Source organism: Esox lucius, chromosome 9 (assembly GCF_011004845.1).
Source record: "Esox lucius isolate fEsoLuc1 chromosome 9, fEsoLuc1.pri, whole genome shotgun sequence".
NCBI lineage: Eukaryota > Metazoa > Chordata > Actinopteri > Esociformes > Esocidae > Esox > Esox lucius.
Window position 1 is genome coordinate 21,835,721 of NC_047577.1, and position 17,895 is coordinate 21,853,615.

At 40.5% G+C, this 17,895-nt stretch overlaps 1 protein-coding gene across 4 annotated transcripts in view; it reads left to right on the forward strand.

Moving 5' to 3' along the window:
- The window catches only part of sipa1l2 (signal-induced proliferation-associated 1 like 2), an 82,285-nt gene that overhangs the window by 34,421 nt on the left and 29,969 nt on the right, over positions 1 to 17,895 (forward strand). For all 4 annotated transcript variants that reach the window (XM_034294098.1, XM_010873058.5, XM_010873061.5 and 1 more), the window contains exons 3-9: positions 1,637 to 1,764; positions 4,041 to 4,229; positions 6,803 to 6,977; positions 8,981 to 9,084; positions 13,048 to 13,205; positions 13,341 to 13,920; positions 15,145 to 15,419. In XM_034294098.1, coding sequence (XP_034149989.1) covers positions 1,637 to 1,764; positions 4,041 to 4,229; positions 6,803 to 6,977; positions 8,981 to 9,084; positions 13,048 to 13,205; positions 13,341 to 13,920; positions 15,145 to 15,419 — 1,609 coding nt within the window. The remainder of the gene's footprint in view (positions 1 to 1,636; positions 1,765 to 4,040; positions 4,230 to 6,802; positions 6,978 to 8,980; positions 9,085 to 13,047; positions 13,206 to 13,340; positions 13,921 to 15,144; positions 15,420 to 17,895) is intronic.

Consider the following 17,895-nt stretch of genomic DNA (forward strand, 5'->3'; position numbering starts at 1 on the left):
CAGTTGGCTTTTTTTCACCCATGACCTGCTCTACTATACCCCTGCAACTGTTATGCCTCATATCCCTACTCCCACAACACCCCCTGTTGACAAAGCCATTTGACTCTGATTGGTTTGGTAAAGAGAGGATCATGCAAATAATTAATAGGGCTTGTTTACTATATGATATATTTTCTGAGACATATCGGAGAAGACTTAGACTGTTTTATTCTGTGAACTTGCGTGTATGGGTTGCTCAAGACACTGCTTTTCAAGGTAGCATGCGCCACATTTTTGATAGACCTCCACCCGTAGTTTTGCAAATGTGGAGACAATTGGGTCTGAATTGTATCATGCTTCTGTGCCATGGAGATGCATATCGCTCGATTTACCCGCGATTGAAGGCCACATTCCTGCGGGGTACGTCTCAAAAATGCCAGTGTAAATTCAAATGCTGTGGAAATTATTATGCAAATTAAAATAACTCCGTCTAGCGATTTATACTCTTTTAATGTAAACAAGATGTTAGTGTTCGATAAGTACTATATTATTGTGGTTTCTATCTGTTTAATTCAACATCCATATGAAGATCCTATGTTGTCGACCCCACTTGATGTAGAAATGTTTCCCATTGGTCAAACTGGTTAAATGGACAAATTGATTGGTTTGATTGGCTTTTCTGTGTTGGTGCCGCAAGGGAGTGATTGTTCTTGTTTCAGCAGTGTGCTTTTCCTGCATTTCACTCCTGGTGTGAGCTATAAGCTCTGTGAGAGGAGACACTGTTTCTTCTGTCTGGAGAGGGTGAGATGGGAACTCATCTTCCCTACTCTTCTGATCTCAAATGCTTCCTGCTCTGTAGTTGTTTATTGTCATGGGCTACATCCTATGGATGATTTAATTCAAACGCACTGTGGGGAAAAAACCCAGCGTCGTCCCTCTAGATTATTATATAGTTTATTGAAATGTAACTTCAAAGACTGTTTTTCTGCAGTGTGGGTTTCCGGCAGTGCATGCTTTAATTTCAGTTGAGACTGGAGGTGTGTGTGTGTGTGTGTGTGTGTGTCCTTTGCTACAAGTAAAAGTACAACCCTACCAAGGTCATATGTTTCAATTGATTAGTAAGTCAATCGTCCATCCACTTAATGATGTGCATACTTCTGCAGGTTAAGAATATCAATCTCTTCTCACATTTTTTGTGGTATCCAGTTTGCAATTATATCCACGTTGAAGCAACTCCCAGTGGCCTCGGAAGAGCAGAATATCATGTGTCCCCCAAAGCACATCCCGCTAAGCCGTTCTGCTTCATATCACATTGCTCACTCAACCAGGTTGGAGGCTGGAACCAACAAGCTTGGAGGAGACTTCTTCTGTAGCTAAGGACCACAATTAAGCATGCAGGCAGCCAGGCACACAACCCCAGCCATAAGGAGTTGCTAGAATATGGCGGGGCAAGGCAACCCTGTCCAACATTTCTATGCCTTAACCAGGATCAATTTGTTCAGTTTGTTTGACCATGCCATTGTTTTAACATGAAATAGTAACATTTCATGGTCATGAAATAAGTTGAAATAGTTTTTTTTTTCTTGAACAGCATTAACTTAAACCACAACAAACATTTGTGGCTGCTTCTTAATTTTTTTACCGTTTGCCACCTCAGATCACCAGAACTACTTTGGCACAGATGAGAACTTGGGCCCCGTTGCTGTCAGTATCCGTAGGGAAAAGCTGGACGAACTGAAGGATGGAGCACAATACAACTACCGGGTCACCTTCCGGACCAGCGAGGTAAATGAGCATCATGTTGACTCAAGGAGGTTTCACAAATTACTTAAGCAGAATGTGTCCTAAAATGTATTCATACACACAGTACTTCCACAGAAGACTACTAAACAATTTAATGCTGTTTTGTTTCCACAAAACAGCTTTAAAATGTCGATAGCTACATGTAACGATCAAAAGGTTGAATTTGGTTCACGGTTGAAATCACAAGCAGACATTTTGTTTTAGCATACCAAGTTGACATTAAATGTTTAATCCTGCAAGTTAATGGAAGCCAAGCTCTTAAGGGGAAAGTTTGATCCCACGCTGTTAGTTCTCCCATGAGAAACTGTAAGTGGGTGAGTCATGGTTGCACTGACATGGGGTTAAACTGACATGCTAATTCTACAAGCAAAGAACATGTCTTAATGCTAATTCCATATGCAATTTAAACATATCTCCCAATTGACTGGGTTATCAACATGCAATAGTAACTTCAAAGAAATTATATTAATTTATAAGCATTTCTTATAAAGCCCTCTATATCAGCAGTTATAACAGCAAATGCAACCGAGTCATTTTGGGCTCAAACATAAAGGGGAACCATTTACTTTCATTTTACCACAATCATTTCTCAAACACAAAATATTTTGAATCGTATGATTTCTGCAAAATACTTTCAAAAGTATTGACCCCCCTAAAACTGGTTTAAAATAAAACCAAACAAAGTGGTGTCTGTGTAATTCTATGCTTTTTGTTGGTTTAATTCTCCACAAACTAAACTGATGATTTAGACCTGTTCCTGTTTCCTTGGGGAATAAATATGAGGTTGCACAAATTCCTAAAACCAAGGTGAAAGGAGTCCGATGGTTATTGACCTACACAGATTAGGATATAACAAAATACAGTTGAAAATACCACTTAGCCCAATCAGGGCAATAATCCATTAGTTTCAGAAGAGGATGCATTTGCGTATTGCCCCCATTCACAGTGAAGAAGATGGTGAGGGAGGCAAAGAATCCAAGGATAACTGTTACAGAACTGCACAGTCTAGTTGAATCTTGGGAATATCAGGTCTCAAAATCAAAGGTTAGATGCCACCTCAATGTCAATAAGCTATTTGGAACAGTTGCCCAAAAGAAACCTTTACTCAGCCCGAACCCACTAATACTTTGCTAGGCATTATTGCAAAGACCATTGGAATCACGTGTTGTGGTCAGATGAGGCAGAAAATGAACAGCGTCCAAGGGAAAGCCCCTGATACCTAGAGGAAAGTGTGGTGGTGGATTATTGATGCTTTGGGGCAGTTTGCTTCTAGTCCAGTGGCTCTTGTAAACATTAATGGCATAATACATGTCCGGTGCTACGTATGTGTGTTTTAGTCCAAAACCTGTCTGCCTCCGTCTGGAGATTGAGACTTGGCCATGGATGGACCTTTCAACAGGACAATGACCCCAAACAACACAATGTTTTACAACAGTATCCAGACTTGAATCCCATTGAAAACCTGCGGTCTGTGCTGCGTAGAGGATTGGTCCAAGATCCCACCAAAAGAGTTTGCTTTAAAAAAAAAGTATTTGCTAACCTTTTCGGACTTTACAGGAAAAGGCTCAGTCTGTTATCCTCTCCAGAGGGGGCTTAAAATATTGATTGTTTTTTTTAATCTCTATGTTGTGTTTGAGAAGTCATTGAAATGAAAGTATATATTTCTGCCTTATGTTTGATTCTAAAATATGGCTAATTGTTTGTGTTGTTTATTTTTGTCCTTGACTTTTGCTCAGTTTGGTGAATGGTGCCATTGTCAACAGAGTTGACTATAGGGTTAGCCAGCTGACATTCTCTATCTTCATTGTTTTTTAAATTCGCTTATTTATGCAGACTTGCGTTCCCCCATGAGTCTTACCGATTCGCCGCCTAATACATTTGTCCCGGGTTGTGGGTCCCAGGACTTGCTTTGGATAACGGTGCTGTGGTCGTTGCGGTCCATGGTCGTTTTGAGTTTGATTGTGGGTGGGTGTGTGAGGGTGTAGTTGCATACACATAAAAAAAGGAATTGAAATGATTCTAATATAGATGGTTTACAGAAAGATAATGTCTGCTTGCTCATGGCTGAACTACTCGATAAAAAAAGTTTCCATTATATATATCCTTGTGAATGCTTTATTAATTGCTTTACACTGAATATTTGTCTGATCTATGGCATCTTGTAATGTTTAACTTTACAAGTTAAAGGAATGTGGACCAATGTTTGATTCTTTCACTATGACTATACCCCCGCTAACCTGCCGCCCCTCTCCCTCCAGCTCACCACTCTCCGAGGGGCCATCCTGGAGGATGCTGTGCCCTCCACTGCCAAGCATGGCACCACCAGGGGCCTTCCGCTGAAGGAGGTGCTGGAGTATGTGGTCCCTGAACTGAACATTCAGTGTCTCCGGCTGGCCACCAGCTCGCCCAAGGTCCCCGAGCAGCTACTTAAGCTGGACCAACAGGGGGTGAGGGACTGTAGACCTATCCGCTCAAACAAAACAAATTATTTTACTCACACGCATATTTCACGAATACAATGTTCCTTGATTACAGTTAGTCCATTTTAATAGGTATTCAAATTTGTGTTGTATAGTATTTTATTTTAAGTAATTTTGCAGACCCTCCCCTCCAGAGCGACTTCGAGAACTGAGTGCATACATTTTTCAGACTTATTCTTAGCTGACCACATGGGAATTGAAGCCAGAACTGTGGCGTTGAAAGAGTCATGCTCTACCAACATTTACTCCCATCATACAGTTTAAGTATGTTATTCTGATCAACCTGTGTCTGGCAGCCTCAGTCATGACCACATTCACTTATCCCACCCTCAGTCCCAAATGTGACCATGTGCGGGAGGAATGGGTATTTTCCACCATTAGTGGTTAGCCTCTTCATTCTTAGACTCACCCATCTGCTGTTCTCAAGGCAGTTTGCTTGACATAAAGGATGTACTTAAGCTCACTTGAATTTAATGGAAGTGCTGATGGAGCTGCATAATGAAGCCACTGGTCAGTAGAACATTTTCCAGCTGGCTCTTCATGGCAACATTGCTTCGCCACTTTTGCAGCATGAGGATAGGGGGTTACGATTCCCTGGACCAAGCATGAAAAATGATTTATTATATGCACGAATGACAGTAAGTTTTAAGTGTCAGCAAAAATGTAATTTTCATGTGGTGCATGGCTTCTGTATTTTGTATTGCAATTAAGTGCACAGTAAAGACATCCTAATGTAACCACATACATCTTAGTTGTCTCGGACGTATTACTGCTTACTGCAATGGATTACACTGTCGATTGCTTTGGGTTTTGATTGCTTGGTGTTCAGCAAAAACCTGGTTTTGAATGTTTGCTCTTTTCGTGCCCGAATCATCAATCAGACCCAGATTTAGCAAGCTGCTTTTCAGGCTTTGCCTGGCACAGCGGGAACCATGAATTGGTACAAATACGCAACCATTCAAGGGGCTGGACCTGAATGAAATAGGGTTGTTTTCCTCTTTGACTGCCATGCATAACAATTAACTTGCAGCGGTCTGATGGTCTTTGCCCATCATACAGCAATGGCTTTGGGTATCCAGCATCAATATGGTGTTGTTTTCCAGGATCTCTGGAGAGGGGAAAAACAATAAGCTGTATTGCCTCATAACTGGATTTCAGGGGTAACCCAAGACATACATCGAGACATATTGATCCCTGTAGCATGTAACTGCAAAGGAAGAAATTGGTTTGCAATAACGTATTGCTGGGCTAAAACCTAATATAGGCCTCTTTCATAATGGATGCATAATGGGTCCTCTAGAAATGTCTTGTTTTCTCAATCAAGTCAAGGTTATTAAGTGAAATTCTGTTCAGTTCCATTGCCATGAGATCACAATGACCAATGATCACCTATCCACTATCTATTTGGTTGAAATATTTAGAGATATGGAGCAAAGACAAATTCATCAATGCATTCATTTGGATTCAGTATTTCCTCAAAGCGTGACTCATTTAAAGTACTACCCGTCCTCAGTTCCCTTTATACAAATCAATATGGTGCTCACCTCCCACGGAATGTTTGCCGAGTTGCCATAACAACTGCGGTGGCAGCACCACAAGGCGATCCCCTTTATTTCCCTTGTTAAGAGAGATGGGGCGAGACTAGCCAAGCATTCCCTGGTATGAAATCAAGACTTTTCTCCACAAATTGATTTTTCTTTTGACCACCCATGCTGTCCCTTTACCTGCTTTGAGCGCTGCTCTGATGCGGTCACACATGTCCTTTTACCCGCATGAACACACCCCTCCTTTTTGTAACTATAGCACTTCCACGACTTCATAAATTATTCAGAACCAACAATTTGGGTGTTGTCTGAGGGCCACTCACCCTGTGATTACTTCCTCTTTTGTGAGTGTCTGGTCCTCTGTTCAGATTGATAGCATGTTTAGCACTAGCTATCTCAGCACTGGTGCCAGCTATTGGCTATTGATAGCTGGAGATAAAATGCACTGGGCTGGTAAAACGTTTGGTATATCACTTTCTGAGTGCTTACTGGGGCTTTTCACTTTAATTTGACACAGTACACTGGCGCCCGGTTACCACCGTTGTGACGCTAGACTGCTTTTCAATCTCAGTGAGGAATGTATTAGTTTTCTGATGGGGCTGTGGTGTGCTATACTGTATGCCTTTATTAAGCTTTGGTTTTGTATTGTTGTATTCTATTCATGTGTGTTATGTAGTACTTGTAAATATATATAATATATATATTTTTAAGAGATATACTGCCTTAATAACCCTTAAATAAACAAATCAAGAGTCTATGTAAGCAGTGCATCAGTGAATTTGTCACAAATTTGAGTTATTTAATATTTCTTAAATTGCACCTGCCATAAGGTGCTCATGGTCCAAACTTGGTTAAAAATCTTAAGATTGAGATTACACAACATGTTATGTTAACAGGACTTTATGTTAACTGGAAATGCGCTGGTTAGTGTGGCATGAACCGATCTTGTTTAGGCATTGGCAAGTTCTAATCCCCCGTTGTTCTTTTCAATTCCAGTTGAGCTTCCAGCACAAGGTTGGCATCCTGTACTGCCGGGCGGGCCAGAGTACAGAGGAAGAGATGTACAACAATGAGAGCGCCAGCCCCGCGATGGAGGAGTTCATGGAACTACTAGGTCAGAGAGTCAGGCTGAAGGGCTTCACCAAGTACCGGGCCCAGCTGGACAACAAGAGTAAGAGCAGTAGACAACAGTTAAGAAGAGTCATACATTCTGGGCATCTTGGTTGCCTTCTGCAATCTTGTACAGAATGTTCTGGCTTAACACATCTGTATATAATTCATCCCGTTACGAGACACTTATAGCCGAATGCAGTCTGTTAGAGCCACGTTTCGTACTTTGCCCGGGGCAACTTACAGCTCATAGGCATGTGCTTCATCTCCTTACTCTTCCATTGGATCATCTTCTTTGAATGTGTTTTCCTAAGTGAAAGTACTCGGTGTTCAAAGAATATCTGAAACTAGATCCCCCAAATAGTTAATGAAAATGTTTGGGTAAAGGGATCACTTCTTTTATTTTTTTTGCACTGTTCAACCAGGCTATTAAATCTTGAGGATGAGCTAATGGAGTGTTTCCTTATTATTTTTATGGGCATAGGATCTCAATCAGTTTTCAGTTGTTGTTGATGCTGCAGAGGGAGTTGTCTGCCGTACCTTTCTTGCTTCTATTTGGAGCAACACTCAAGTTTTGCGATCTGCTAAAATTAATCAAATTATCTCAGTGATAACTCCCGCTCAGAAACCATTTAAATCATTATTACCACAGACATAGTGGGACTGCTTGACTACGTGACACTACCTTGTGTTAATAATTGCTAGCAATAAAACATATATAATGAGCACGTTTTAAATCACGTTTGTATCAGCAACCTTCACACAAAATGCTGCAAAGATTTTGCCTTCAAACTATACGGTCAAATTGTGACTTTCTGGAATGTCCACTTCATTATCTCTAAGGTGAGCTGTCTTTCTGGAGAGGACCCGCACTTTAAATGTATGTTTTTCTTATCAGAGTTGCCAAAGTAGTCTGTCATTGAACCCAGACGCTTATCAGTACTGTTGCCTAGACTACACTAAAGGGGCCAAGCTGGGCAAGAAAAGTATGAGCTCATGATTTAAAAAACGCATCACCTTGTGATTTATATTAAATGATTTCATTATTTTTCAAGTCATTTTTATCATTTGATTAGCTATAAGCCTGAACATGTGCGGTAACTAATGTGTCACAACCCAAATGTACAACAGTAGTATTGGCCATTGACTCATATATAATATATGACTTTGTACAGTTGTACAAGTTTTATAAACCGAAAACAAAATAAACAATTATCAATACGGATATCGACTGGGTTTTGGGGAAAGGACTACCTTTCAAGTTTCTTCTTATAATTGTCTGCCTGATTCCAAAGCACTGTTCCGCCACACCTAGACCAGTGCTACTCCTACACGTCTTTGGCTTTGAAGGTGTACTGTTGGTTAAACAAATCGCAATGTGAAAACCACTCCACTGTGTGGTAAAGGTTTGGTCTGTGAAGGTAGATATACAGTCTCAGTCAAAATTTGGACACACCAACCCACTGAGCACCAGTCAGACTTTTGACTGGTACTGTATGTAGTTTGGTCAATGCCAGACCTGTTGTTGATACTGGCAGCGCATGAGTTACTGGACTGTACCATGTACAGATTAGATTAGAAGAGGCTGTTTTGCATGGTTATTGCTATTTAAATGTAGTCGCTGGGTGGAACTTTCAACCTTATCCCTCCTGATGTCCTGGTCACAGATTCCTCCGGGACATCAGGAAGGATGGAATTGAAAGTCTCATCCACTTGGCAATGTTAAAATTGGGGATTGCTTTGCAATCCCAAAAGGTCCCAAGAAGTGAAATGGTTGTTTAATCTGGTAATATCTTAACCATGCCCTACGATAAGCTAGGTAAGATTCATTGTATTGCTTATACCAATCAAATCCTCTTAGAGCTACACAAGTGCTTCGGGTGTAAGCCTTTGGCATTGGGCCAACAGCAACTTTTATGCCGACCAAAGTCCATCATGGAAACAATGTTGGGATGCGTCTTCTAATCCCCTCTATGGCTGGACTGTCTTAAGCTCAGTGGGCCCATCTAAATGTTTGTTATTTAAATTTTCCGCATCTAAACTTATTTATTTGGTGTGTTACAGCGGATTCCACAGGAACTCATTCTCTCTACACTACATACAAAGACTACGAGCTGATGTTCCATGTTTCCACACTCCTGCCATACACCCCAAATAATAGACAACAGGTAAGTGGACACACCTGTTGATACCTAATGTCAAAGGGTTTGCTGTTTGTTTGCAAACCGAGTGATTGGTCTTGGTGAATGTCACTGCTACTGAGGTATTTGAATGTTGTTGTAACTGACCTAAAGCCTAAACTGACAGATTTATGAATGCCGCCTCAAAGAGCTCCTCAACACTTCTTTTGATTAACTACACAAAGATCTAGTAGTCCCAATTATCAAAGTATTAGGGATAAATCCAAACTTGAGATATGTGCACTTAACTTTCACGTAAATCAGGTATGGATGTCAGTGGGAGATTAGTACTGAAACTCAAGCTAAGTGCACAGATTTGTTTCTGCTGCTCTGATGAAACAAGTTACTCACTCTTTTTTCTCTGACTATGTTACAGTCATTATTGTTATTGCTATGAGCATCAGATTTCTTGGTGTATTTCTTTGTCTCTAGCAAGTAAAGCATATAACAGAGGGTAAAATGGAGATGGACTTTTTGCATTCAGTTTGGAACCCGGATTCAAACCCATGCTGAGGCGGTGGTTTGGGAAGCTCGACTACTTTTGGCCGCATAGTTTTCATTCTCGTGGACACCCTTAATGGGTTCCAATCTCCTTAGAACAACTGCCTAGGCATTTGGATGCTTTAGTCGCAGCCTGCTCTCCCATATTAAAATTGGCACTCATTTTGCCGGCCTCCCTAATTTCCACAAGTTGGTGACTTGTTAATTGGATATGCTATTGCTGGAGATGTTGCCGCGGCAACAATTCTGCATGCACTCAATTAAATTCCTTACTGCTGGGTGTCTGTGAATATGCCTGGGTGGGACACACTAGACCATAGCAACACCCTCCGTAAACAAATGTTTGTGTGCGCCCTGTTGATTCTATATGCATGTGTAAGCTTTATCTTATGTAAAGCTATTGGGAGCAGCATTCAGATCAGATTTTTATTTTTTTTATTATTATAAAAGGACTGTTCTGGATATCCAAAATTCATTTGGAGTATTGAAGATTTTAGGCCATCTGTTATCATTGTCAAAGCCTTGCGTGTCCATCATACTTGATAACTTGACATACGCTGCAATCTGCCCAGCGTTCCTAGAAATCCATGCTTCCCAAAACGAGGGCCAGGATGCTTTCTGAGCTCTCTAGGGTAAAGAGAATAACCGTCCAAGTGTTTTGGGCAACGTGTGTGTCTTGGGCCTTGATTAGCAGGATTTGTGGGATTTGAAGTTTCATTCCTCCCCCGGGATCACATTCGATTGTCCAGGATTAGCAGTAAGCCTCCCCCAAGGTCTGCAGAGAGGCTCTGCCACTATTTGATCCCCTTCATCCCAACTATTCCACCCCTCATCCCATTTGTTTACTACCTCCGCCAAGGGACTTGGGAGACTAAGGCGTGCTGGTAAGAAGACTATCACCCTGTCCAGAAATATTCCCTGGAACCAGTTCCTAGACACTTCACCCTTAACACTTTTGTGGGTTGGCAAGTGTATGATGGATGTAAGCAATATTTGTTTCCAAGGGTGGTCTGTAGGTCTAAACCACTGCCTTCGGTGCAGCAAGGCTTCTAATCCGGCCCTCCACTATTTCAGCACACTATCTTTTCCACTTTCTCAAGCCAATAAAGCACCAAAAGCCCCAAAATACATTTATAAAAAATGTATGCTAGAAAGAAATATTAGGACTCACAAATAGGAATACAGTTTGGTTGTTGAATTTCCTAATTGAGCTAGTGGGTGTACTCTGGGCTGTTATTAAAGGGGAATAATGACAGAAGTCTACAATTTCTCTAAGTTCATAAATCTTTTCAAAATAATTGTTGGACTGCCTATCTATATACAAAGCTCTCTCACTCTGGGAGCACAGGGTCAAGTTACTGCAAGGACAGCGCTATCCGCTTATGTTGGGGTAACTCAAGCATTCTGGATGTGATGTTTTCACACAAAAAGAAAAAATAAATTGCCTCAAAGAAATTACATATCAAGGATAATTAATTTAATGCATATATATGTAGAACCCTACAGAGGTAGTGTAGAAACAAACAAACATTTTAAACATGTAAACCCACTATCTTAATGGAACAAAAAAACCTGCATTATGGATGTGACGGAAGTGGCTGGGCATTGAATCAAAGTGAATCATTGACAAAAGTATATGAATCTTGCATACTTAAGTTAAAATATGAATAGCCACTTTCAATGGAAGGCTTTGCTGCATACAAAAACAAAAGTTTAACATGTAAAATATTAAAATGTTCATATTTCCATTAGAAAGGAAAATCAGATGTGACATTCTCTAATGGATGTGGTGTAGTGCAAAAGTATGTGTTTGTGTAAAAGAGCTTGATTAACCAAATGTCTTCGTAATACTTATGTTGCCTTCTGAATTTTTTTTTTCCTGTAAGTTTAAATTGGCACTACTCGCAAAGCAAAAAAAAGTTACTTGAATTTGACTTTCATGCTTAGGTTGATCTTACTGCAGAATTGCCCTTTTTTCTCCTCGCACTAATACATTTTGATAGAACTTCAGAAAGTCACAATTATCTACGTGATAATTGTGATAAATAAAAAAACATTGTGATACATGTTTTGTATTAAATATCTGGCCTGGGGGGAGAAGAGTATAACCAGATGATGCTGCACTCCTACCTGCTCTCCCTGTGAGTGAAAGTTGCGTGCACAGTGAGACAGTCCACCAATTACTTCGTGAATTATTACTTAGAACAATTGTACCTATTCATTGCCATTCACCTTTAAGAAGTCAAAAAATATTAAGTGTTTTAAAACAGCCTGGTAGAGAACACAATTGCGTCTTTCTCCCACGCGTGTTGAAGAAAATGTTTCTGGATGAATAGGAGAATCCAAAGGAGGTACCAAGCTTGCTTGTATTTAGGGGTTCCAAATCACTCATGAAAAAACCCTGTTTTGAAGTTTGACCTGTAAAAAGCCATTGAGCCCTATCAACGAATGTAAGTGCCTGGAGTTTGCTAAACTAAGTTTGCTTTGGCACTTAAATCAAAACTGGGTGGTATGGAATGGATGAGGAGAAAAGTGGTGGTGGATCTTTTTCACAGTGCTATTTTGCTTCTGCTGGTCCTATTAGCCTTAAGACTAATAGCATCATCAAACTGTACCAGGAAACATTTTCTGTTTAGGTTATTTAGCAGACTGTCTGTGAGAGTGACTTACAGTGGTGATTACTTCACAAACTGTCCATCCATGGGAATCAAACCACAACTTTGGTGTTGAACATTTTGGTCCAAAACCTGGTTGTCCCTGCCCGGAGGCTAAACCTTAGTCACAAGTGGATCTTCCAGTAAGACTGTTACCTCAACCCCATAAAGAAAACCCATAAAGAAATGGTTAGTTGACCAAAATATCAACATTTAGCAATGGCCATCTCAGTATCCGGATTTTTCCATTTTAAAAAATGTATTTATTTTGTAGGGTCATCCATACGTGCAGAATATCAAGGGTGCCATGTGTCTCTGGAAAGATGGGATGGATAATAATTACTGCATTTATTTTTGCAAGGGCAGGATCCACAGAGGTGTTTTGATGCTTAATTGTTAGGGGAAATACATTTTTCAATTTAAGAAATCTGTGATTTTGGGCGATTTTCTTGAATTATTACTGATTAATAATCCACAGGTTTGAAAATTACACCATTTACACACCCAAAAATGTGCAGTGTATTTTTCTCCTTTTTATCAAGGGTGCCAATAATTTTCTGAGGTAACTCTAAGCAATACTGTAGCCTTAAATTGATCAAATCAACAAAATGTTTTAGTACATATCATTTCCTTGACCACCTGACTTCACGGCTCCATAACGATTAAGAATGAGCGAGATTTCCACCATGCTTTTCCTGGTCAGCGTCAAACTTTTGAGACATTGTTGACCTAGTCTTGTACTTTTAATGCATTTGCTTCTCTTATGTCTTTACTTCTCTGTTTGTTTGCCATTTAGCTGCTGAGGAAGAGACATATTGGAAATGACATCGTTACTGTGATTTTCCAGGAGCCTGGGGCTCTTCCTTTCACTCCCAAAAACATTCGCTCGCACTTTCAGCATGTGTTTATCATCGTCAAAGTCCACAACCCTTGCACAGAAAATGTTTGTTATAGGTAGGTAAATCGGACTACCATTACTTCTGAAAGGCTGAGAAATGCATCTTTTAAACTGATGTATATTGATTCAACTGGTTAGGATGTTAAATGGCAGAGATATTCAAATGACGGCGTTTGTCTTCTTTCAAATAGTGTGGCTGTGACCAGGTCAAAAGATGTACCCGCCTTCGGTCCTCCCATTCCCCAGGGAGTGCTATTCCCAAAGTCAGCCGTTTTCCGGGACTTTCTCCTGGCCAAGATGATAAACGGTGAAAATGCAGTGCATAAGTCAGACAAGTTTCGTGCCATGGCCATGCGTACGCGCCACGAGTACCTGAAGGATTTGGCTGAGAACTTTGTAAGCGCCACCCCTGTGGACTCTTCGGCAGCCAAGTTCAGCTTCATCACACTGGCAGGCAAGAAAAAGGAGCGCAGTCGACCCCGGAGAAATGCCCATCTTCAGAGCTATGGGGCGGTCACGTGGGCTGTGGTGGCCCGGGACTTTGGCCAGTCGACCGACATTGGCTGCCTGTTGGCTGTTTCCAACGAGTTTGTGGTGTTGATAGAGGAGGCATCCAATGAGGTGGTGTTCAACTGCTACTGCCGCGATGTCCTCGGCTGGAGCCCCGCATCCGGGACTGTCCGGCTTTTCTACGAGCGCGGCGAGTGTGTGGTGTTCTCCGCGCAGGATGGATGCTGGGACGATATCCGGGAGATCACACAGAGGCTGGAGGTAAGTGATCGTGGTAGGGCTAAATAACCAGTGTTCAGGGTTGTTTGCCTGCAAACAACTTTTATTTATTGAGTTTTGTGTTTTTCCCCTGAGTCGTTTTTCATTTCTGTCTGGTAAACCACAGTTGAATCTCCCAAGTCCATAAGCCAGTTGTTGGACCATATGAACCATATCCAACTGACCTTCTGCTAATTGTTGAAGCCTAAGTTTAGTTGATCGTTAGAATTTGGTTTGTTAGTGCTTGACCCTCGTCCCGGATAGCATATTAGCCAACCCTGTCTGACGCTTACCCTAATGTGTCTCAAACGCATAAAGACCATGTACCTCAGCTTTAGTGACTGACTCACCACAAAAGGGGACCACCAAATGTCATGGTCTTTTTCAGGTGGATTTAATTGGCCCGAAGAAACATGGTACAATTACGTTTGCGAAGGGCCTTCCATTTAATTTGGAAGGATTGTTGGGAAATTACATGTATACCGGGAAGGATTGGGTTTCCCCAGGGCTCTTTTCCTGGCCTTATTGTTTTTAAGTGATTGAGTTTATCTAACCGTGTGTATAATCTCTGCTAGGGTGGTCATGATACCAGTAACCCTCAGTAGTTAAGACACTGAATGAAGTTTGGTAATGTGGAATATAGGGATATTGAGAAGGTTGTTCCCAGTTGGTTAAGTGGTTAAAAGAAGTGACATCTGATTCTAGCCTATTTAAACAAATAGCAGAGCATCCCACCACCACAAACCACCTTCTCTACAGCTGAACCTCATTTTAATTGTGATTGGTGGTGATCAGTCTGAGACAAGGTTAGACCACTTGTTTAAAACAGTGTGCTTTTTGAATAAACTTGGCAATTTAAATTGGGTAATCATGTAACTGGAGTGCACCTTTTGTAAGATTTTGTATTTGTGTTGATTTGGTCAGACTAAAAAGTTACCACCATGAATTTTACCCGGGTTTAAATGGACCTTGGTCTTGAAGGATTATGGTCATAATGTCACAACAGTTGCAAATATGGATATACTCTCAGCCAGTGTAGTTTAGAGTAGAATTGAACTAATAAATCCTATTTTGTACTCTGTGGTACCCAATCTTTCACGTGTCTACGTTGTGTTGTTAGCCAAATTGTGGAAGATTTTAGTTTGTCCTTCATACATTATGTGGTACCTAAGAAATGTTCATGCTTCACCCTTCAGCTGATTGACTCTTTTGGTCATGTCACCCTAGATCGTCACCCGTGGCTGCGAGACCATGGACTTGACCCTCCGACGGAATGGCTTAGGTCAGCTGGGCTTCCATGTTAACTTTGAGGGCGTGGTGGCGGACGTGGAACCCTTCGGCTTTGCCTGGCAGGCGGGTCTCCGACCAGGCAGTCGTCTAGTAGAGATCTGCAAGGTGGCTGTTGCCACGCTGTCCCATGAACAGATGATTGACCTGCTTCGTACTTCCAACACCGTCAGTGTAGTGATCATCCAGCCACATGAAGACGGAACCCCGAGGAGGTTGGTTAAACACTATTTCTTGTTTTTTTTTATGCTTAAACCAAACTAAGCTGAACACCTAAAGTTTGTTTCATCAATGCCCCATGATTTTGATTGCCTGAACATGTTGAGTTTTTTTTTTTATCAGTCATTACTATTCGTATTATTGACTTGAACCGCCTGTCATCAAAATGGGATAATGTCTCTTGACAGTGTTATGGCTCACCATGACAACGGTCTTGACATGCCAGGACATGTTAACAATTATGTCACTCAAGCTGTGGCAGCAGTCAAACTCAGTGTTCTGAAAGCTTTCTGAAAACACACCAAAACTATTTATTTGGTGGTGATGAGTACGCTGTCCATATCAACCAAATGTGTCATGGTTTGAGCAGTAACAAGTCCCATTTGTATTCCAATATTCGCAAAGTGCAAACTATGGTTATTGTTTTGGCTTTTCCTAGATTTAATATACATAAACTACATATTGGGTCGATACCATGACAACGATTCCTGCTTTCCTTAAACTGTTATTTCCCTGAAGAAATATTGGGAAATAAATGCAGGTAACAACATCTCCAGGTTAGTGGACCTTGGCACAACCATTAAAGTTGGCATCAAGGCAGCAAATGTATCATTCTACCTGAGTATTTGACATCTTTTGAATTTACCCAAAGAGTGGCTACACTACAGTATTTCTGGTGTTGTGTTTGTGACAATTTAAAAACTGTAATGAAATATACATAGACATTTAAGAAAAACAAAACAAAGAAATAAAAAAATAAACCTCAGACTTAAAAAGAGGTGACAAAATGGTAACGATCAAAAACCAGAATACAAATAGTGTTTATAACGTTTGATAATGTACACAGCAGTTTTCTATTACATCCAGTCTAGATTGAGCCTGCCGCTTCATTGTACAAAATATACGCTAACCAGCTAATTGACTACAAAGGTAAATGCAATGTTCTTTCAGTTACATAACTTGTTACTGTTGTAGCAATTTGATTGCAATATTCAGTGAAAAAAAGGCTGCGATCTTCTCTGATTCAGGCACAAATGCACGTGCCAAATATTGCACTTTTTCTTGAGGTCCCTGCCCTTTATTTGCGTTTTGTTTTGCATTATTTAAAACAAAACATACTTCATTATTTGGGACCAAATGTATTTCATTAATCTATTATGTTAAGAAGCTACATTAGAAGTGTAGTATTGTTGTAATTGTTATTTAAAAATATTTTAATGTGATCGACAGATTAATTGTTATATGTGTTTTTGGTCTCAATATTTGGTATTGGCGTTAAGAAATGATAATCGATCAACCTCCATTCTGTACCATTAGCTGTCCCACAGTGTTACAATTTAGAGATTGGTGGTGGGGAATGGTATTATGAGAGATGATCGGTTCACAGACAAAGCCAATTAAACCACTAGCAATTGCACAGATGATTTTTCAGAAGTGTATTATTGGCTGACGACCGCAAAAATTTGACCGTGTTGCACCAGACCTTGCACAAATTCGGTCAGAAGGGTATCAGAAAGAGATTAGGGAATTGGGAATGTTGCTAAAGACAATGATCTCTGCCTGGTCGAGAAATAGCAGTTGATTTCCAAATGGTTCCCTACAAAGTACATGTATTCTTTCAGGCTCTTGTTAAAGGTAGTGCACTATATAGAGAGTAGGGTAGCCTTTAGAATGCAACCTAAGAGATCAGTACATGACTGAAATACGTTTGTTCTGTCCAGATCTAGCTACGGATTAATCCTCTTAGTGTAATCTGATATATGATATGATCGCACTGTACCCATTCTTCGGGGCTTTAATAGAAGAGGAAGTAGACAAACCATCCCAAACAGACCTCTCTACATTTGATTACTTTAGTTTTAAGATCCAGGACATTGAATTAATAACTGGCCTATAGCCAGGATATTTGCAGGTTTCTGCATTGCTTGCTCTTTGGGGTTTAAGGCTGGTTATACACACTTTGTGACAACTGTTCATGTAAAAAGGTCTTTATAAAACTAATTGGATTAATTGATTTGTATTTATCACTTATTGTCCAGAGAACTTTTTAAATGAGAACCCGGTATAAACTATTTAAAGGGGCATGATTCATTTTGACCTGCTTGGACTACGGGATCTGGTCCTTAACCCATCACATTTCCCCTGATTAAGAGGGCATGTGAAGAGTCGAAGATCAAGACAATTGCCCTTTAAAACACATCCGTTCTGCTAGCTGGTGTATCAACAGCTATCTGCATTTAAATGAAATGGGGGGGGGGGGGGGGGGGGGGTGTTTTCCTTGTAAGCTAAAACTTTACCATGAACTCACAGGAATTAGCATATACTTAACCATGATAGTGCTTAAAGGAAACAGTTTGGAGGTTATGGAAAGTCATTTGATTAAATGTGAGGACAACACTGACTTAACACAATACAATTATAATTATTGACTTTTTGTGGGACCTTACGTTTAATGTCTTTTTAATTTTTATA